The sequence below is a fragment of the Petaurus breviceps genome, unplaced genomic scaffold (assembly GCF_028583685.1).
Source record: "Petaurus breviceps papuanus isolate PSGF00001 unplaced genomic scaffold, PetGlider_PUasm1.0 118, whole genome shotgun sequence".
In the NCBI taxonomy this organism is placed as follows: domain Eukaryota; kingdom Metazoa; phylum Chordata; class Mammalia; order Diprotodontia; family Petauridae; genus Petaurus; species Petaurus breviceps.
Window position 1 is genome coordinate 21896897 of NW_027185616.1, and position 15327 is coordinate 21912223.

General features: G+C 37.0%; 1 protein-coding gene and 1 pseudogene across 1 annotated transcript in view; one reads left to right on the forward strand and one right to left on the reverse strand.

The window, feature by feature from the left end:
* SMC5 (structural maintenance of chromosomes 5) overlaps window positions 1–15327 on the forward strand; it is a 396836-nt gene that overhangs the window by 347514 nt on the left and 33995 nt on the right. The window contains exons 8-12 of the mRNA XM_069087011.1: window positions 818–979; window positions 2503–2574; window positions 5895–6150; window positions 7226–7380; window positions 9275–9388. Coding sequence (XP_068943112.1) covers window positions 818–979; window positions 2503–2574; window positions 5895–6150; window positions 7226–7380; window positions 9275–9388 — 759 coding nt within the window. The remainder of the gene's footprint in view (window positions 1–817; window positions 980–2502; window positions 2575–5894; window positions 6151–7225; window positions 7381–9274; window positions 9389–15327) is intronic.
* LOC138160447 (retinal rod rhodopsin-sensitive cGMP 3',5'-cyclic phosphodiesterase subunit gamma-like) lies at window positions 11877–13348 on the reverse strand (annotated as a pseudogene).

The following is a 15327-nucleotide window of genomic DNA, read 5'->3' on the forward strand; positions in this document are numbered from 1 at the left end:
TGGAATGGATTCATCAGCTTTTAAAATCTTACTTATTTCTGATCAAGTTTTATTCTATGACTTCATTTTGGTGTGAATTAGGTTTTCTCAAGCCAGAAAGACTGTTAGGCTGGGAGTGAACCCTTTGACTATAGTCTAGGCATGTCAGCTTAGCTAGCTAAGGATAGAAGAACTCAACACCAGAAGGCTGGCCATCCAGTAAGAACATTTTTGGCCATGGTAACTCTTTTTAAGTGTTCAGAAAGAGAGAGAGAAATAGAGTACATGTGTGAGTGCATTTGTGAGAATTTAGTCTCTTGATATCATGGTCAAGTCATTGAGAGATCATGTGGAAAATACATTAATGAAGTCAAGAGTGAGGAATTCAAAATATAGCCCAAAACCTGAAAGAGAAAAACCATCGTGCTCTTACTGAAAGTTATCTTAAGAGATATTAATTCACAAGGATTAAATAATTAAAAAATTTAAGAGTGCTAAAGGTCAAAGCAAATACTTTATACAGCAATCAGAGGCAGAATCACAGGACACAGAGAATGAGATTTTGTTTTTCTTTACCATTTTACTGCTTAAACAGAATACAAATGGTTATTTTTGGATACTAGCAAGACCTCCAGACACATTCTTTGTTTATCCCCTTTTTTCTGTTTCCTTGCCCTTTTCTCAAATATTTCTTCCTTTTTCTTCCTAATTTACATCTTTTTATCTTTCCCTCTTCTATTTTTCTTCCTACTTTCACTCTTTAGCCCATGTATTTAACATCATTTATGTACCAACCTAGAATAGTGAGATAAATTCCATCACCTCACTTTTTTCCAAGGAATATGAAAATGTTCGCCAACAGTATGAAGAAGTAAAACAGAATCGTGACCAGGTGAAGGAAGAGCTCAGAAAACTCAAAGACACACAGGGCCCTCTAACACAAAGAATTCAAGAATATGAAAGGCAGCGCCGACAATTGGATAATCAAGTCAGAGTGAAGGTACTGTATCTACATGGAATTTCAGTTTGTCTCTCATATAGAAAAGCTCAGCAAAAATGTGTAATATACAGCCTGAGTTGGTGCTACCAAATCTGCCCTTGTAGGAACTAGGGAATTGGGAAGAGATTCTTCCTGTAGAGCATTCTCTCTACCAAAACCTTCTAAAAGGAATAACAGCTATATAGCACTCTAAAGTTTGCAAGGTGCTCTACATATAATCTTAAAGTCATCAGATTTTAGATTTGGAAGGGACCTTTTAAGGATTAACAGTCTGGCAGATGAGGCTTAGAACTTTTAAGAAAGTAAAATTAGACTTTGGCTCTTCAGATTCCTAATCAGTTGTGCTTTTTTTTCATTATACGGTTTAAATCACTGCAGGCATAAATCACTCTAAACAAACCCAGTATCACAGGTATGATCCCTGTACGGAATGCTTCACACAATGAAAAAAATTGCTTAACACATTACAATCTTGATTCCAGCCAGACCTCTCATACTGGTTTGGACAAAAGTGTAGATGTCTCAGCACGACAATATTCCACATATTGTTGAAAAAACTTTGCAAATCCATGTTCTTCCTGATGAGTTCCTCATGTTGAACATGTGAAACATAGTACATTGTTATTTTAGTGCAGTTTCTACTATTTAGATCTCAAATATCATTTCTGTTGAAACACTCAGTATTCATATGCATAGGTGATCTCATCAGTTTGCTGAATGTTCCCTCCTAAGCTAGTCTATCCCTGACCCTTCTTTGGGAGTCTTCCTATAAACTTGCTGTAGGGGATCCTCCTCGTGGCATTCCTTACTTTCTCTTGATGAGAGGATATCGGTAGGACCGGTTGGGCTACCAGCCCGATGTCATTTGCTGTGCCACAGCACCGGCCCATCTACTCTTCCTGTTTTCCTAATGAATTTTGCTTCTATTCTTTGAATTTCTTCCTAAGTTTTGTGTTGCAGCCAACTCATGCCTACCATGTGCCTCTATATGTAAGCCTAGCTGATGTTTCTGGAAAAAAATTCAGTTTCCTACAGGAAATTCCAGCCTGTTCTTTTTCTTTTTATTAATTCTATGTTATAAAAATTATATTCTGATATAGTTGGTCATCTCTTTTCCAGACTTTTAAAAACCAATTTCACTTTACTTTTTTAAAGCATTTTTATTGATAATCTCAGTAGTAGGTAGCTACTAAAAAAAAAATCCCAAATATTAGGTTTTAGTGTGCCAGATCTCCAGAGGGCAGAATGCTAAAGGACAGTCAAGTGGAGAAAAACTTTCTTGTTGATTAAAAAAAAAAAGACAGTGACAGGTATGCTTATACTGCTAGAAAATCAATGTTTGGGAATCTGTTTACAAACCTGATGACTTGAACTTAAGGTGCCGTGGGAAGGAGCCAGCTATACCGCTGTGTAAGTTTGCTGACTTCCGTGCCTAGTTGATATCTGGAAAATTGGGGTCAGACAAATGAATAAATATGCACTTGCTTAAATTTTAACTTATATGTATTTTTATTTCCTTACAGAATAATGATATTAGAGATACCTCTTGTAAATGCAAAGAAAAACAAGATGCATTAGAAAAGAGAGAGAAACAAGTAAGACTACATAATGAGATATTAACTATATGAATTAGTAATGCAGGTACTGATCTTACCCTAGAGCAGTGGTTCTTAATGTGGGGTTCATAAACTTATTTTTTCAAATATTTTTATAACCATATTTCAGTATAATTGGTTTGCTTTGTGATCCTTTTTTTTTTAATTTATTTAAAAACATCATTCTGAGAAAAGGGTCTGTAGGCTTTACCATACTGCCAGAGGAGGAGTCCATGATACAAAAAATATTAAGAACACCTTTCCTAGAGTATAACCTGGTACAAATATAAGAGTGAAATGGGAAATTTCTGGGGGACTGTATCTTTGTTAAAGCTCTCCCCACATTATCATGTGGTAGGGAGGCTTCTTCAAAATTGTACTGATTGAGTAGGGAATCCTGTGAGGGTTAATATTTCTCACTCATGGGAATGGTGGACCTACATGATTGGGATCTCCTAAGTTATTTAAGATATAAATGATAAAAACATACCCACTAGGGGCGGCCAGGTAGCACAGCAAGTAAGAGCACCGGCTCCAGTGTTGAGAAGACCTGGAGATCGAATCCCGGGCTCGGACACTTAGCACCCACCCAGAAACACCTGGCCGTGTAACCTTGAGCAAGTTACTTAACCCCAATTGCTTAGGGGCGTCCAGGTGGTTCAGCAAGTAAAGAGCACTGACTCCAGTGTTGGGACGACCTGGAGATCGAATCCCGGGCTCAGACACTCAGCACCACACCCAGAAATAACTGGCCATGTAACCTTGAGCAAGTTACTTAACCCCGATTGCTTAAAAAAAAAAAAAACATACCCACTAACCTCACTGGAATTTGGCCCATAAGAGCTTTCTTGTGCTCAGTAGAATGAATTTGCTTTTACATGAAAGTTAACTGTTACCATTCCCTCCAAGAAATATTTAGATATAAATATAATGTACGTAAATAAGTAAAGAGATTGCTACCTTTGAAGGAAATATTTTATTTGCATATTTGGTAATAGTTGAAAGTATGTCATGACATTGCTTTGTTCTCTTCCAAAAAAATATAAATTACCAGAGAAATTTCTATTTTGGGAGAGATGATTATACAGGTTTCATGCTGGAACTTACATATCAATGTCATTTTTCCCTTCTTCATTCTTCTACTTCATAGTTGAAAAGACAGGAAAGCAGTATTACAGTGATAACCCTTCTGCCTGTTCTTTCCCAGAGTTCTGGAGGTTTTTCCCCCAGTAGCTGATAAAGTGAAATTGAGGTAGAATAGGTAACATAGTGAGCTTTGGGGAAGCTTTGAGAATTTTGAATCTAAATAAAACAGCAACGGTAGAAGAGCATATATATGCAATTTCAGCTCCCCAAAAAGCCAAATTTCTTTGAAGGTGTAAGCGAAAAAATGAGATAATTATTAAACTTAAAGTTAATAAATAACAAGAAAAGTTCCAAATGGTGCTTGGATGGAGTCTTAGGAAAAAATTAGGTTGGGTTACGCAAACCTAAACTTGGGAGTCAGCCTGTCAAGACACACACAAGAACTATATGGACACAATTATAAAATATTCTTTATACAAATAAAGGCAAATTTAAATAATTGAAGAAATGTTAAATGCTCATGGGCAATTTACTTATTCAGTGTCACACCGAACTAGAAAAGTTTATGACAGAATGTATCTGGAAATACAAAAGGTCAGTAACACCAAGGTAATAAATGAAAAATCCTTGGTAGAGCTATGAATTGTTTAGTCCAACCATTTTGGAGAACAATGTGAAACTGTGCCCAAATAGCTGTACTTTCTAGTGAAAAGAAACTGCTACTGGATCTATACACTTAGAAAGATCAAGGAAAGAGGAAAAGGACCCTTTTGTACAGAACTGTTTCTAATATAGTTCTTTTTGTTGTAGCAAATAATCGGAAACTGAGGGGATGCCTGTCTGGAAATAGCTAAACAAATTCTGTTACATAAATATGGTAGAATTCTATTGTGCTGTAAGAAAAGGTTAGTTTTAGAAAAACAGGAGAAGACTTGTATGAACTGATACAGAGTGAAGTTAGCAGAATCGTGGAGAACAATTAATTGAATAATAATAATATCGTAAGGACAATCGACTGAAAGAGCTAGCAGTTCTGATCAACACAGTGACTAGCCATGATTAAAAAAAAAACTCATGATAAAACATGCTGTCCACCTCCAGACAGAAAGTGATGGACTCAAAGGGTAGATCTGAAGCCTGTATTCTTTTCCTTCTTTGTGGGTGTGAGAGACAGAGCTAATGCTGGAATTGGTTTTGCATGCCTATACATATTTGTAATGACCTTTGGGTTTTGGATGGGGGGTTGCCCTCTCAATGAGTAAGGAATGAGAAAGGACAAAATTTAGAACTTAAAGGTGAGGGAGGAAAATTTTTTTAAATGAAAAGACAAAACCAAAAAATGTTTGTAGCCCCATCAACAATGGACCAGTGTGCCTATGCTCCCACAATCTCCCCAGCATTTAGCTATTCTTCTCTCTTATCATCTTTGCCAATTTGCTAGGTGTGAGGTAAAACCTCAGGCAAGGCCTTTTTCATTTACATTTTTCTTACTATTAGGGACTTGGAGCATTCTTCCATATAGTTGTTAATATAGTTTGCGACTTCTTTTGCAAACTCTATTCTTATCTTTTCACCACTTATTGGGATTGTCTTTTAGTCTTACATGTATGTTCATTGTTTTGGATACTAAACCCTCATCAGAGAAATTTGATAGAAAGCTTTCCCATTCAACCACTTCTTATCTCTAAGTGCATTAATTTTTTTTGTACAAAAGCTTTTCAGTTTCATATAATCAGTTTGATCTTTATTATTAAGGTTATGTATCTACTTAAAATGTATAATGGAATACAGCATAAGTGTTGATATGAGCCTAATTTCTGCCAATTCTCCAAGCATTTTTTATCAGAGAATTCCTTAGTAATTTATGTTTTTCAGTTTATTGGAATTTTTCTGAAACAAAATAATTTCTTTTCCCTATAAAAATTTGAATATTCGTCAAGTTACATTAATTTCTATGAATTTGTTTTTGTTACCATATCTTATTTCTTTTGTGTTCTGTGACTGAATTTTGTTTGGATTTACTTGATATGCATTAGAATGACTCTTGTGTACATATACTTTGAAATATCTAGTTGGGCTTAAAATAGGATTTTGTCACCTTTAGCAAGGCATAAATAAAATATTTGTATACTTAGAATGCTAATCTTACCTTTGTAAAAAAAAATCAGTAATAGAGCCTTATAAACCAGCAGGAAAAACTCCCAAGTACTAACTCACTCTCATCCTCTTGTTAGATTGAAGAAGCAAAGCATAATTTCAGAGTGAAGCGAGATGAAGAAGATAATAGATTGCAGAGAATAAGTAACACTCGTAAGATGATTGACGATTGGCAGAATGAAATTGAGTCCATAGGAAGCTGTGAGAATCTGCAGCCCCAAATTGATTCCCTTAATGATGATCTAAAACAAGTGGAAGAGGAAAAGTCGGCAATTGATGTAGAAGTAAATGAGAGGTTAAAAGAGATAGAAAATCTAAAGAAAGATAAAGCAAGTAAGTTTTGTTAAAACTCTGTCAGAGCATGTATATACTTGAATACTATATTGGTTCAAATAAAAGCTATATTATTTTCCCACATTTGCTTTGTATAAAACCTGAGGCTGTCCTACAATTTGCTATTATTATCATGTGTTAGATATTTATTTTCTGTCAGTTAACAAGCACTTTTAAGTGTGTGCTATGAGTCAGGCTAAGTGCTGGGGATACAGAAGAAGGCAAAAACAAGTTCCAATTCTCAAGGAGCTCACAATCTAAAGGGAAAGACAATATGCAAATGATTCTATTCAAAAAATACACGTACGTAATAAATTGGGTATGGTCTCAGAGGGAAGGCATCAGCCCTAAGAGTGATTAGGAACGGCTCTTTGTAGAAGCTGAGTTTCTAGCTGGGACTTGAAGGATTCCAGGGAACGTGGCTGAGAAGGGAGATAATTCCAAGCATAGGGGAGAGCCACTAAAAATGCATGTAGTCTAGAGATGTAGTGTCATGTATGAGGATCAATAGTTCAGTGTTACTACATCACAGAATATGTTTGGGGTTGTCAGAAGATTGTAGGAGGGGGCCAGGTTATAAAGGGCTTTAAAAACCAAACAATTTTATATTTGATTCTAGAGGTGACAGAGTCAGTGGAGTTTATTGAGTGGGGTGGGGTGGGAGTGAGGAATGCCATAGGCTGACATCTACTTTAAGAAGATCACTGACAGCTGAGTATAGGATGGACTAGAGGGGGGAGAGACTTGCGACAGAAACTAACCAAAAGGCTGTCGGAGTATTCTAGGAATGATGTGTTGAGGATTTGCACCAAGGTGGTGGCAGTACCAGTTGAAAAGGGGGATGTATATGAGAAATGTTTCAGAGTTGGACCTGGCAACATATTGGATATAAATTGTTAAGAGGATGAGGAATTGAAGATGATTCCTAGTTTAGGAGGGTAGTGACTGTGTTTTCTATTTCTTAAAATTACCTATGAAACAATTACAGTGGTAGACATACCGTTTAACAAATGCTTGGTAAGTGACACTATGCTTTTCAGAGGCATAATGCTTTATTTTTGTTTTTCAAAAATAGATGTGACTACACGTATTAAATGCCTTGATAACTTATTGAAGCAAAGGGAAGAGAAATTGAGAATGAGATATCGTGACACACATGATGCTGTTTTATGGCTAAGAAAAAATAAGCAAAGATTTAAGAAAACCGTTTTTGAACCCATAGTGCTCATGGTAAGAGATTCTGTCTATTTTAAGAACATTTGTTGTAATAACTTTTAGAAAAGTAGTACCTCATTTATTTCATAATCATACTTCTGGCCACTTGTAACAGATTTTAAGCTTGAATTAAGCTTAAATGCACAATCTCACACCTTGGTAATCTCTGAGGCCATATAACAGTGCAATAATTGCTACTCATAACAATGATCCTGAATTGTTAAGATCAGATTTTGTTTATACTGTGTTTAATAACGGAAGTATATAGTATGTTTGCCTACTTTAAATGTAACTTAAATGAACATCTAGTAATTAAAGTACATATTTTTTGATATCTCAAATTCACTTATATAGAATAACCCATTCCATGACAGTCTTAGATAAATAGGATGTTGTGTGTGGATAATAAAACATAAAATAGATCAGAAAATGATGCTCTACATAAGAAAAAGATATTTTACTTACAGAAGAATTTACTAGACTGCTCCTTTAAATCAGAGATTCTTAACTTGGGGTCCATGAACTTTTAAAAAATATATTATAATAATTATATTTCATTATAATTGGTTTCCTTTGTGATACTATGTATTTTTATTTTGTATATTTAAAAACGTTATTCTGAAAAGGGACCCAAAGACTTTACCAGACTGCCAAAGGTAGTCCATGACATAAAAAAAAGGGTAAGAACTCCTGGTTTAAATAGACCACTAGTTTTCCTTCAATATTGAATATGTGAAACATAATAGCTTTTTAATATTTATCCCATTTTTATTTATGGCGAATATTCAAAGCAGTTTGTTCCTCTTGCATATATTTAATTTATATTAATGATTGTGTGCATAAAAATATTCTCATGATGCACCCCCCCCTTCTGTCTCCCTCACTCTAAATGTGTGTGTGTATGTGTGTCTTTCTAATACTTTAAACAATTTAAGGCAGATGTGCCTTGAAAGTTAAATATTACTGGAAAGAAAAAGTTATTTCAAAGGCTTTGGAACATTTTAGAAGCACCCAAAGCAGTAAACATGTCTTGGAAAGTGATTCTCACTAAGTCTCCATAGCAGCATAGAATCCGGCAGAAACACTTACCTGTAAAGATGACTCAACTTTCCTGTGATTGGACATAGCATTTTCACCCTCTTTTCCTAACAGTCTTCTTTCATCAGCTTAGTGTGACACATTTATCATTTAAATAAAATTTCAATTTATTTTGGGGAGAATTTCACAATACAGCTTATGTTTTTTTAAAACCCACTTTGATTATAAACTCCTTGCTCTCCTTGTTCCCCTGTGCCAGCACCTAACACAGGACTTAACCAAAGAGCAGGTATTCATTTAATACACTAGAGTATTAAATGCCAAGTTTAAGAATTGTTCTTCCAAAAATGTTTACCTTCATACTAAAGTCATCATATGAATTCTAAGTTCTAAAGAGATTTTTTTTTCATACTTTGTGTTTGGTTTGCCAGTGACCCATTTCAATTTCCATGTGTATAGGTGTCAAATTTGTGACCTAGGACATTTTTCAATAGCTTGATATATTTATTAAAAACTTTTATTTTCACTGAGGTATTGCATGGATTTATATTTTTAATTCATCAAAAACATATACAAAATAGGAACCTAAATGCCCTGAAGGTAAAACATTGGTCAGTGACGGACTCCATTAATCAGTTGCTAATGGAGCCTTGGATTTGTTTGTTTGTTTCATAAATGTATTTAGCTATATGCAGGACTAGACTTGATAAATTAAATTGTAACTTCCAGCTTAAACAAGAATTATTTTTTAAATGTTGAGCCTTAAAACTATTTCTTCTGGAACTTTTGGCCTTTGATAGTTCATTTATAGAGACACTATTTTTAAATTATTTAAGTAGTCACAAATATCCTATTTCTTTTCTTGATTTAGATCCACGTGAAAGACTACAAAAATGCCAAATATATTGAAAATCATATTCCATCAAATGATTTGAGATCTTTTGTATTTGAAAGTCAAGAAGATATGGAAAATTTTCTCAAAGAGGCAAGTACTTAGTGATATACTACTTTGAACATCTCGAGTAGATGATTTCAATTTCAGACGTCAAAGAATGCCTAATAGCCAAAATTTTATTTTTCTTGCCAAGGTAGCATGATGTAATTAACTATGTTAGCAGGTAACAGTTTATAGATTTTCTTGGTTTTACTTGTTGTCTTCCTGGTTTTATCATAAATTTCATTCTTTTAAGGATCTGTGATTTTATCTTTATGAGTATTGCCTCAGTTTATGCAGATTGCAACAAATTGCAATTTTTAACATTATTATAGAATATTATTTGTGGAAATGTCAGTTGGGCAACAGATATTTATTAATTACCTACTACATGCCAGGCACTATGCCAGGGGTACAAAGAAAGGTAAAAGACAGTGCCAGTTCTCTTGGATCCTTATGGTCTAATTGTGTAGACAACACGCAGACCTCTCGGTGCAGACCAGCTTCTACTCCCCTGGCTCTCTTTTCTTCTCTTCATCCTGCCCCTGATTACAGATGTTTACTCTTTTTTCTTTTCTTTTAATCTCCCCCCTTCCCATTCAACCCTCTGCTTATGACTAATCCCTCATCAACACTACACTCCTTTTTTAGTGTTACGTGTAATGTATTTCTACACCAGATTCTTTGTATATTTTTGTATACATACATATATGTGTATATGTATGTGTGTTTGTACACACACGGTAGGGCAGTTAGGTGGTGTGCATTGCGTACAGCGCTAGCTCTGGAGTCAGGATAATCTGAGTTCAAATCCAGCCCCAGACACTTAATAGCTATATGATCCTGGGCAAGTCACTTAACCCTGTTTGACTCCATTTCCTCATCTATAAAATGAGCTGGAGGAGGAAATGACAAACCAGTTCAGTATCTTTGCCAAGAAAACTCCAAATGGGATCACAAAGAGTTAAGCACAACTAAAGAACTGTGTGTGTGGGCGGGTGGGTGTATTCAGTCCTCCTTTGCCCAGTTTAGATGAGAGAGCAAGATTCATGTAATGCCATTTTCTCTCATCCTTTCTTTCATATTTGTATATTACTGATTTTCTGTACTCCTATTTTGTGAGATACTCAATCCTCGACATTCATGCATTTAACTTTAACTAGTAACATAAGTAACCTAATTTACACTTTCATGTTGACAAACATAAATCCACAGCTGTGCAGAGTAGAGAAAAAAAATAAAAGGTGTGAGGCAAGCAAGTTCGTGGAGAAACTGATAACCTACTAAGTGCTTTACTGGTTTTGTTAACCTTCCATTGTGAACAGCACCCTCCCCTGTGCATTCATTACCTATTTTCATTGCCTTTAAAACGTAAGTTTTAGGATGCAATTATGCCTCTAAAGCATAGTACAAGTCCTTTGGGGTCTCTAAGCCCAAGCATGCAAAGTTAATGATGCAGCTTAGTGAAAAAATAAAAGTGTGTTAGATGAACTTTGTGCCAGAATGTCTACAGTCATTGTTGACCATGAGTTTGGTGTTGACAAATCAACAATTCATTACATCTGCAAAAAGGAGAAAAGTATTTATGGTACTTGTATTTCACATATTATGAAAAGTGAATATTGTCTGAAATCATGTTTTTTAATTGAGAGGTTAGCACAAAAGGTCACAGAATTCTAGGGAATTGCTAAGCAAGAAAATATATATATTTTTTTGAATGACAAAAGCATTTATTAAGTGTTTGTCCTATGCCAAGCAGTGTATTAAATGCTGGGTATATAATTACGAAAGCAAAGACAGTTCTTTCCCTCAAAGAGCTTATATTTTAATGGTGGAGACAATACACATAGCAGAGTGGGTTACAGTGGGTGTATCAGCTGATTCTATCCCTGACAGTGGGGCGATGCCCTCCCTAATTAAATTATATTACCATTCAGTCTTGGGTTCCCAGTTCCCAATGCCCAAGGAAGGGATACAATAAACTCTGAATTTCCAGAATGAATTCTCCCCATGAACTCTAAGAGAATGCTGAATATAAAGCTCAATCAATTCCCCCTACATGCTAAGTCCGTTATTGCCACAGGAAGGAGACAAGTCTGTTTCTCCATGGGAAGTTTCCTGAAGGGTAAGCAAGTTCCTTCCAGGCATAAAAATACACTCATAGGTCACTTAGGGTATAGGGTCATATTTACTGCTGCCCCCTCCTAGACCAAGCAGAACAGTCAGCTGAACAAGTCAATAAATGGAAAGGAGGTGAGGTGGCTGAATAAAATGTTGTTTCAACCTAAAGATCAACCTGCCTATGTCTCTGGCAGCCCTGAATTAGCCCTACGGTAAAGGCTCAGTTCTCTGGATTGCAAAGAGATCAAGCAACCTTCTGAGGAGGAATTCTTCCCTAGACCTGATTTCTGAATGAAACTTCAGGAAAAGAATAGCAAAGTGGGGTTGTCACATGGAAAATTCTGGGATAAGGGAGCAAAGAATAAATAAGACTGGAAAGGTGAGGTTGTCTTCATAGGCCTGGAGTTGGAATGGTCAGCTAAATGATGCCATACTGGGGCCAACTCATGCAGCTCCAAGTGGTTGAAGGCTTCCCAGGGACAGATGACAGTGATGTCTGTTCCCAAGCCCTCCATTCCAGGAATGTCATCACCGAAACCTTGTACGCCTTTCTTGGGGGGCTTGCTCTTGAACTGACGGGTTTGCCTCTGCTTGAATTTGGGTGGTCCTTTCCTAGGGGTAACTGGTCCTCCAACCACTCTGGTGGCTGATCTGATCTCAGGCTTGGGTGGCTCCAGGTTCATGATGGGGCTTTCAGTCTTTCATACTCTACACTGAACCAGAATTCAGGGGGCCATGGGAGGGAAATGGTAAAAGGATCAAGAAAATATATTTTGCATGTTACCCATTTTATTTTGTATACAGCATTTTATGGGTTGTTTCATGATTACTATGTTAGGAAAAATGCATTATTAGGATGAATGATTTGTTGTAAAGAATTGTACAGAGAAAAAAATGTATTTTCATTCATCGCTAGTGAAAGATTAGTTTTTGGTAGTCACATGAACCTAACCCCCTATTTCCCATAGGCTCAATGTACCAACAGTCATACTTTTTTTACTTTTGTGCTATTTTCTAGAAACATTCCCACAAAATTTGAGGATTGACTGTAGTAAGTTCCTTCCTCTTCTGTCAGTATTCCCTTTCCTTTCCTTTTCTTCTAAGACCGCTAAAACAACAAAATCGCCCCTAGGTGCTCTGTCTTGTTTAACTTATTTAATTCCCTCTCTGATTCTTGAAAATATTATGGTTCTAAAGGGATATTTTTCTTCTCCCCCATTAAAATATCAGCATTTCACCATTGTATAGACCCTTCTATTGCTCAAATGTATTTACTTTTCTAGTTTTCACTTGACTTTTGTGCCTGCATTTAAAATTTTATTTGGCTCTGGCATTTCATCAGGAGTCCTTTGAAGGTAATCTATTAATGGTCCATTTTTTCCCCTATAAAATTATATTCGGTTTTGGCAGGTAAGCTTTTCTTGGTTGTAAGCCTTTTAGCTTTTGCCTCTTAGAATATCATTTGCCAAGATAACCTTTCTTTTTTAGTGGTAGCTGCCAAATTTCAGTGATCCTGAATGTGGCTCCCTGGGTCTTGAAATGTTTCATCGTGACTGGTTGAAGTATTTATTGACCTGTAAAACTCTGAATTTTGACTGTGTTTGGGGGAAGTTTTCATTTTGGGGTTTCTTTTCATAGGTAGTAACCAATAAATTTTTTCACTTTTTTTTTTTCACATTGCTTTTTATTTAACTCATTCTGAGTTTCAGGGAGTCCAGTACTTGGGTAAGATTTACTATTTTCTGTTCTGTTAATTCAACTTCACGTTCTTTTTTTCATTAACTCTCATTTCATTGAATGTATCTATTATCTTTTGCTTAAATTCTTCCAGGTACTTTTATATACGTGGTAGGGAGATCCTCTCTTTTTCTGGGTTTCCTTTTTGGTCTTTTCTTACTTTATAGTATTTCTTCTTGTGTTTGGCATTTTGTGCTATTTACTCAGATCTCGGGCCAGTTTCTGGTTTGGAGCTTTCAGACTTTCCTGTATTCTTGGGTGGTGTGGACAGGTCCCTCTTGGTTTTGCATAGAGGCTAAGAGTGGTCCTCAGTCTCCTTATGCTAGACTTAGAATTTGACCTTCCTCTGTCGCCTCCTAGGGCAGCCCCAAACCCAGACTTGGCTACATTTTATATCACATTCGGTGACCCTGACAGGCTCGAACCAAATGCTGTACATGTGGTAGCAGACCTCCTGCAAAGCAAAACCTCAGGTTTTGTCCTGGGTCTTGTTTCTACTCTGGCTTGGATTTGAGTTCTCTGAGCCTGGGGTTCCCTAAGTGCTATTCTGGCCTGCCTCCTGTAGTAATTCAGATGTGGGCTTTGTGAGCTGTCTAGGTTTCTGTAGTGTGGCTCTATCTCCCACGTGGATCAAGGTTAGACTGACTAAGTGCTGGTCTGGGCACACTGCTTCCTTATTAGGCTGATTCTGTATCTTGCAGTAGTTCAAGCAGGAGCTGCCTAGACAATCCACTGCCCAGGTGCTGGTCTGACCTTGTCTCCTATTGGGGCTCAAGAATAGACTGCCTAAGCATTATGCTGCCTTCTCACTGCTGGCCCCTGGCTCCTTTTGTGACTTGGGTAGGGCTTGCTGGCCAATGCCTCTGGCCCAATTTTTTTTTTTAAACAAGCTGGGTTAAGTAACTTGCTAAAGTTACACGGCCCGTTATTTCTGGGTGTGGTGCTGAGTGTCTGAGCCCGGGATTCGATCTCCAGGTCATCCCGACACTGGAGCTGGTGCTCTTACTCGCTGAGCCATCTGGCCGCCCCTTCTGGCCCAATTTCACTGCTGGTACACTGTGCCTTCTACCTACACTGGATTGTCTCTGCTCAGGTCTAATACTGGTTTTTGACAGTCCCAGAGCCTGGACAGTTTCTCTTTGGTCTTTTTTTTTTCACCAGTATTCCTTCTGGTGCATTTTTAGAGCGTTAGTGGTATGTTTGTGGATGTTGTGGACTCTTCTTCAACACCCTAACATTGCGGTCTTAGTTGGAAGCCTTCTTTGTATTTTATAAAGCATTGCTCCTGGTTCTGCTTACTGGAGCCAAATAAAACAAGTTTAATCCTTCTCCCAGGTGACAGCCCTTTATATTTTTGAAGACGGCTGTTATATCCTCCTGATTCATTTTTTCTCCAGGCTCAATACCCCCAGATCCTTCAGCAAGCCCTCATATATTACAACGTCCTGATTCTCTGCCTTGGATCCTTTCCAGCTTATTATTTTTCTTCCCAAAACGGCCAGAACTGATCACATTATTTCTAGACGTAGCCTGCCCAGAGCAGAGTACAGTGGGGCCTCCTTATTCGTTGAAATGTTGCCTCTTGAAGCTGAGATTGCATTTGCTTTCTTGTTCCTTTATAACATTCCTGATAACTCCCAGTAGGTGGGGTGTGAGGGGAGTGTCCACCTCTTGCCTCTCTCATTTCTCAAGCCTTTGCAGTTTGACTTAAGACCTTAGCATCCAACTGAAACTAGAAATTGTTTTCTCCAGATACCAATAATCTTAATTAGTAAATCTTTATTGACTTCTGTAGTAATAGCGGCAACCACACTGAAATACCCAGAATGGCTACTAGCACAGGCTCTTAGATCTGCTTTACTAGGAAAGATAGCTCTTTAAGGGGTCAACAATCTTTTTTAATTACATTCACTAGTTCAAGGGAAAAGTCAGCACCCTGAACTTCAGAGAAAATACAGAGAAATAAAGACAGACCGGGCTCTGACTGCCTGAATCAAAGCAATATTGCTCTACACTTTTACATACAACCCTGGATCGAGAGAGCCTTTATATCTGAGCAGTCAGGGAGCTCTGAACATATGGCCATTAAGAATCTTGAGAGCTCATAGTACATATACACTTCTCAGTATATA